The sequence below is a fragment of the Bidens hawaiensis genome, unplaced genomic scaffold, assembly GCF_021521415.1.
Source record: "Bidens hawaiensis isolate Kalapana, Puna unplaced genomic scaffold, B.hawaiensis_p1.1 tig00001511_1, whole genome shotgun sequence".
Classification (NCBI taxonomy): Eukaryota; Viridiplantae; Streptophyta; class Magnoliopsida; order Asterales; family Asteraceae; genus Bidens; species Bidens hawaiensis.
This window is the reverse complement of record NW_027491085.1, coordinates 2,619,768-2,626,924: the sequence shown is the minus strand read 5'-3', so window position 1 is coordinate 2,626,924 and position 7,157 is coordinate 2,619,768. Positions and strand designations below refer to the sequence as shown.

General features: G+C 36.4%; 1 protein-coding gene, 1 non-coding gene and 1 pseudogene across 3 annotated transcripts; all 3 read right to left on the bottom strand.

Moving 5' to 3' along the window:
- Window positions 1-484: 484 nt before the first annotated feature.
- On the bottom strand, window positions 485-2,027 carry LOC143581013 (protein THYLAKOID ASSEMBLY 8, chloroplastic pseudogene; annotated as a pseudogene). Its single transcript, XR_013143757.1, has 2 exons — window positions 1,310-2,027; window positions 485-764 (listed from the first exon to the last, which is right to left on the bottom strand). The product of XR_013143757.1 is annotated as a protein THYLAKOID ASSEMBLY 8, chloroplastic pseudogene (transcript).
- Window positions 2,028-2,120: 93 nt separating this feature from the next.
- TRNAS-CGA (transfer RNA serine (anticodon CGA)) lies at window positions 2,121-2,202 on the bottom strand. The gene has a single exon. It is a non-coding gene; the product is annotated as a tRNA-Ser (tRNA).
- Window positions 2,203-2,917: 715 nt separating this feature from the next.
- Window positions 2,918-6,580, bottom strand: LOC143583015 (uncharacterized). Its single transcript, XM_077065448.1, has 4 exons — window positions 6,227-6,580; window positions 4,649-5,093; window positions 4,306-4,421; window positions 2,918-3,525 (listed from the first exon to the last, which is right to left on the bottom strand). Exons 1-4 carry the CDS (start codon window positions 6,543-6,545, stop codon window positions 3,104-3,106), a joined length of 1,302 nt encoding a protein of 433 aa, XP_076921563.1. The 5' UTR covers window positions 6,546-6,580; the 3' UTR covers window positions 2,918-3,103.
- Window positions 6,581-7,157: the final 577 nt, after the last annotated feature.

Here is a 7,157-nt window from a genome sequence, read left to right as displayed (position 1 = left end):
TTTTTCCTCTTAGCCATCACCACCACATGACAACTTGCTAGCCACCACCACAACAACCATCATCGTCGGCAATACCAACCACCACCCTTGCCACCCCTACCGTAAAGTGCCATCACTGAATCCACCACAATTGGCCGTTCTCTCTCAGATCACCTTGGACTGATAACGAACTTATAATTGGAGATCAAGTTAACGAATTTATTTATTCGTCAATCATTCGCTAACAAGTTCTATTATGTCATTATTTTATGCTAGATGAATTGTCACGTGTAATAAATGAACATCATATCCCATCTTTTACGGTGGTTGTTTATATAATCAAAATTAAAAAGTAATCATGATGTTTGTTCTCAGGTTTGTTTTCTTTAAAACGTGACAATAACATGGGTTATATGACATTTTCCTCGTCTTGCTACATACTACACAAATATATAAATCTTCAAATTCATGAACACCCCAAAGAACCCAAACCCAATCGTTTAGATAAATGTGTTTTCGGGTTAACCCGAGCTCGTTAGTACTAAACCCAAACTCACAATTTAGCGTAAAATCATTATAGAAACAAAGATGCAAAATTCTTGTGTTGCTATAATATGCACAAAAGAGGTCTTGATGGTTGTACGCTCCATTAATGTCCTCAAAACTTATGCGAGATATCAAGAAACACACCAAGTCTCATTGTACTCGCTTCCATCCAGTTATCTCCCTTTCTTTCTTTCTCTAAAAACTCATTAGCTGATCTCCAAGTTATACAGAATCATGACCTAATTGGTGCAATCGAAAAAAAACCACGTTGCAATCAATATTGCAATAAGATATAAAAGGATGTGCGCTTCGAATTCAATAATGGTATAACCAACATTTCTTCGATTTTAAACAAATTAGAAGACTAAGCAAAATCGTAATGAACCGAACAAAACAAGGCATGTTCATAGTTCATGTTCATTTAACTTTGACAGAACAAAAGATCGAACACAAACAATTAAACGAATTAAGCTTTCTTGTTCGTGTTAGTTGACAACATAAACACAAACATAACCAAACATAGATCAACAGCGTAACTAAACGAAAACCAATCAAGACTAACCGTAACATCAATCTATTGAGCCTAAATTTTATAAACATAAATTGTGATCGATCTAATAATATTAAATAAATCAACGCGAAAGTACTTTAACTAATGCACATTCAGTAACACAAATGAACAAACAAAACATGTGTTTGTATCCGCTCCTTTAACTAAACTAAATATATTGTTCCTGTTCATTCATTGACTAAACAAACGAACATAAACAAACTTTCTCTATACCTTCAATTCGTTTCCATGCCACAATTTTACACTTCAACCCGCCGTCTTTTCCAATACTCCACCGGACACCCTACCAATCTCGAAATCAATCTCATCCGCCACCTCCTTCTTCCCCAACCTCCTCACCCCCCTACTCAACACCTTTCCAACATACTCACCCTTAACCGAATCAAACCTCCATCCACCACATTTCATCATCTCATAAACCCTAACCGTCGCATCCACCCTATCGGCAGCCAACAGCGCCTTAACGAGCGACACAACTCCCTTACTGTCAGCCGAAACGAAATCCGCAACCTCGACGTCATCAATCAACCGGTCAATTTCATCCGTCATGCCTTTACTAGCCATAGCCGTTGTTAATTTGGCGTATAGAGTTAAGTCCGTTTTGTACCAGTGTTCGGATTTGATGGAGTTGAAGACTGTGAGGGATAAGTCGAAGTGGTCTTGACGGAGGAGTTCGTTGAAGGCGGCGATGAGGTCGGATTTGACGAGACGAGATAAGGTTTTGGAGACGGTGGTTGGATCGGAACGGTGTGAGCGTTTGAGTGATTGGACGGCTTGGATTGCTTCGATGCTTAGGGTTCGGCCTTTGTGTAACGGACCACGGTTGGAACGTGGACCGCATCGGATTGTAGTTTTTACGGCGGTTGTATGGTGGTGGTGATGATGGAATGGGAGGTACAGGCGGAGTGAGAGTGAGGATGCCATAAAGATAACGATTAGAATTAGAAGATAATAGTTATGAATTTGTCATATGGAAAACAAAACTGAATTACTACTTTAAAAAGTACGAAAATTTAAATGAAAACGTCGACAGCAGGATTCGAACCTGCGCAGGCAAAGCTCAACAGATTTCGAGTCTGTCTTCTTAACCACTCGGACATATCGACACTTACGATTGTATGTCTTGTTTTCGATTTAATAAATAATATTAGTTGGTTTTGTACTTGAACTAAACTAAATATATAAAAAAACGCTGACAAATTGTAGAGAACCGATGAAGAAGAAAAGGAGCGGTGACGAAGAGAGAGGGGGGGGGGGGGGGAGACATAGATGAGGTGTTAAAAAGAAACCAATTTGTGTCAGATGAACAAAGGACATGATGAATAGTGAAATTTGTGAGAAAACTGACAGATGGTTTTTAATATATATATAATATAAACAGAGCGATTTTATGAGTTGAGCAAAGCTTGCTAAACTCACACTCCAATGAGGCAAGTCTCAACATAAGAGTGGTGAACATAATGTTGGATTCAAACAAAATTTGGGTCTCAAATGGTCGTAACCATGAATGAGAGAACAACTACTCAATTAAAAACTACATCATGCTTGACCTTGTAAAGATTTTTAAGCATCAAATATTTGTAGGTATGAGGGTTGGGTGTTAAGATTCGGTTATGCTAATTAAGCTAATTAATAATCTCAAATGGACAACCCGACCATGCTAGCTGTAGCAAAAACAGGTGGAATCACAAGGGTACGGTTTGACAAAAGTTCAGTATATACATCGATCGGTTATATATCTCTAGAGGAACATGATGAAACGGTAATGACTTCTGTAATTGTTTTCTAACGAATCATGTCTTAACTCATTATGTTTAGTGGCATAAAAGAAAAACAGGGTTTTTGCTATAGCGGCATCTCAAAAGATATACTCAATAGTTAATAAGTGTGTGTTTCCTTCACAAGACGTGTGACAAAAGATCCCAATTAATCAAATTAAGTCATCCTAAGAATACATAAAATATGAAAAACTAATCTAAAAACAACACTGCTTGGAAAACCACATAACTATGATTCTTTATTAGATACCTTAACATACACCATCTGAGTGTAGCCATTAAACACAGACTGGTCAAGTCTTGATAACCCAAGCCTATTAAATAACCCAAATCTTCCATCTTCAACAATGGGACTCGGTGCACGGGCCGGGTCATATCTTGTTTGATGAGTAAGTGACGGGCCTGCGACAGGTGGCAGCTCCCAATAAACATCAAGTACTGATTCTACATATCTACTGTTTTGGAAATGTTGTGTGTGTGATATTGGTTTATTGGTGTGATTGAAATCATCCCGCATGTATCCTCTAACTCCCCACCATGATTCCCCGGGCCCACATATTTCTCGGGTGTCTACTGCTTTTTCCCAGAATTTTTTTCTGACCGATCGTAACCGAGCTTCATCCCCATCTTCAAAGCAGCTATGCCCACCCCCTGGGAAAATAAAAAGATAATATTATAAGAAGTAATTTAGTAATTTTGCTTATCTTTTGGGCTTGTTTGGGAGAAGCAATATATCCAGATACGGGTTCTTTGAATTTTATAGATAGTCATAAATTAAATCCGATTATGAAACCTATAGCATTAATATAACAAGCTAACCTTTTGGATTTTACAAATAATTTACAAAGTGTATTTAATATAGAATCTCCAAATGGGCCAATTCAGAAACAGGCTAAAACTAAGAAAATACTTCAGAATATACGGGTCGGGTCAGCTTGGGTGACCCACTAACAGTTTTTTTTCCTTTTTCTTTGGATTAATAGATGTTCTAAGAATTAAATATGGTTACAAGAACTACACTTTTCAAATAATAATCTAATTTGTTAGAATACAACTACATCAGAGATGCCATGAACATTTAATACAACCCATTACATACATCACCATTGTAACCAGTATAATACTTTTAAGTACAGATTATTATTTTTAGAGATGAAAACAATAAAATTTAAAGTTGCATCTATAATTTTGGTTATAAAATCCGAAAGCAACCCGGACAGACCTAGCCCATACCCCTTGACTCTTTTAAAAACTGGCCCATTTTGATCTGAACCCATTTAAACCTGTTAACCACCCTGCCCATTATGCCATCTCTAGTTTATATCGATTGAGAAAAATCATAATTATCTTGAAATGAAAATGCAAAATGTGAAATCCATGGTACCGCTTAACCAAGAATGTGAAACTTGAGATAAAGTAGAGTGGACTAACCTTGTATGTAAAACTGATCACATATTTGTCTCAAGGAATAATGATCTCCGGTTCCTGTATCATAGTTGTCCTCAAAAACAAGATTTGAGAAGCCAGCTTTCAATGCCTGCTTTAATCTGTAATGATAACATATTAACAGGTGTCAAAAGAAACAATCGTGTTTTATATTTCGAACTTCTAATGCATGTTCGAGTGTCAAATATGATTACAAAAACTATACTATTACAATTATAATATAACCTTTTTTAATAAAAAAGATATAAAAGATTTTATGCATTAAAAATACGACTTTGGACAACTTTCAACCCCTTTAACCCATTTCAATAAGATTTTTGCAGTTCACCTTTTTAATTCATTTTGATGATCATCAAAAAACACAAGAACACGACTCAAGTCAGTCACACCATGTTTCTTCATCACCTTCCCCCATTCAACACTCCCAAAATCAACAAACTCGCTTCCAGCAAAATACGTGCAGTTCTCATCGACATAAGCTGGACCCTTTTTAAGGTACTTCATAGGATGACGTGGCGTAAGTGAGATAATCCGGGTGTTTGGCATTGCTTGCCTCAAAACCCAGGTGGAATGCCCCTTGAAAGCCCCGCTTTCAATCATTAAGTCGGGTTTCAACCATCGAGTGATAAACCAAAGCCCAAAACTGTGATCAAAACCCATCCCATACATGTTGTTCTTTATGGGTCGGGTCTCGTATATTGGTACAAATTCTTCAAGACCTTGGAGTAAATCTTTAGTTGTCCATTCGACGGTTTTTCCATGTTTCGATCTGCCTTTTAAAAAATAAAACAAATTAAAAGCATGTACATTATTATAACTTAATCATTTTTCCATACTTATTACTCGACTAACGTATCATTCCATTATTCCATAACTAACATGTTATAAACTTATGACTATTTTTTTACTGCATAATGATCAAGAACAGTTTGTATAACTCAACATCTTCTGTGTGTTCATTTAGCAACTTAATTATGTTTAAATCATAAATAGATTCTCATATTTCTGTCAGTAATTCAGTAGGGGTGAGCAATAACCAAACCATTAACCAAAACCAAAACAACCGACAAAACAGAACCAAAATTAACCGAACCACGATGAACCGAATCAGTTATCGGTTTTTTTACCGAATAACAAATTAACAACCTCACACTTTAAAGTCAAGCTGAGTTAGGTTTTTATGATTTTAAAAACAAGTACTTCATATCAAACCATGCAATTCATTTCAGGCAACGGTTTAAGCACAAACAAACATTAGATTCACATTCTAAAACTATTTTCTGTAACTGTGAACATAATGAAGTTTCTACTAAATTGAACAACAACATTCCAAATAGATGATAGATCTCAATAAAAAATGATTCGGTGTAACAAATCAACAACTTTACACTTTTAGATTTAGTTATAGTTAGGGTTTTAGATTAAGAAAAACAAGTATTTCATCTCAAACCATGTCAGAATTCACTTCAGGCAAGCAATGTTGTAAAAACCACCAATCAGTATGCTACCATTTCATTAAATCAGACCAACAAATCGGTAATAGGTCAATATCGGGCCATATTCCCCATACTGGACCTTGATTTTGACCAAAAATCCCGACCCGATCCATGAACTAATATGTTAGTGTTTGAATTTTTTTTCTTAGTGATTGTTATGTTTACGTTTAAGTGTTTATGTTTGAATTCAAAGTTAAATATACACACACTATTAATTGCTAGTCAATACCCCCACCCCCCGATTAGCGCCTAGCGATTTATAAACACTTCAGGCAAGCATTATATTCACATTTCTACAATACAAGCATTGGAATGCAGACAATAAGATAAATGCAAATCAGCAAATTATCATATCAATTCAGATCTAACTCAACAAAATCAAACCAACACACACAGTTACGAGATCTTACACCAGGGGACACCTAGGGCTCCAAAGTCCGAATCAAGTCCATCCAAACCGAAAAACCGATTGCGAGATAGCCGATCAAAGGACGAAATCGATGACACACAGAGCAGATCACTCGACTGAAGGAAGTAAGAGGAGATTAGGAAGATGATTAGAGCGATTAGGATAAGTGGACAAATATAGGGTGTTGTTCTGGTGCAGCTGTTGGTGATTCTGGTGGCAATTGAGAGGTGTTTTTTGGATTTTGATTCGTCTTGGTTGTGTTCGGTTGGTTCGTCGTCCGTGTGAGCTCCTCTGCGCAGTGAGAGGACTCCGTCGGACATGTTTGTTTACAGCACACTCAACGTGTAGTGTGTACTGGTTTTATATTCACACCTTTCAGTCTCTTCTTTTCTATATAATCGCGTAATAGTTTACTAAAAACATAATTGGTTACACCCGGGTGTAGTTTTCGTAAGTTTACGTGAATTCGGTTGGTATTGACAACGTTCTTTACGGTATCAAAACTAAACCATAGAAATAAATCCGCAAACTAGTGTATTTAAAATCAATTAAAAAACAAAAGACCGCCACCTTTTCATTGCTTGATTTAGTGTGGAATTTTAAATACAAAAATCTATTTCAATTTTAAAAAAAAAACAAAAAAAATGGCTTAAAGAAGGCTCGAACTCGAGACTTGCAAGTTGCAACAACAAAACAATATCACCACAGCAGCTACCTTTTTTTTGTTACTTAGTGAAAAAAAACGGCTCAAAGAGGCTCAAACTCGGGACCTAGAACATGCAACAACACAACAAAACCACCACATCAGCTTCTACTTTTGATAGCTAAGTTAGTTTCAAATGATTAAATACCAAAAGAAAAATCAAAATATTAAAAAAAAAAAAGGAAATTGGTGGTTGCCACATGACAGCCACTGATTGGACCTCCCATCA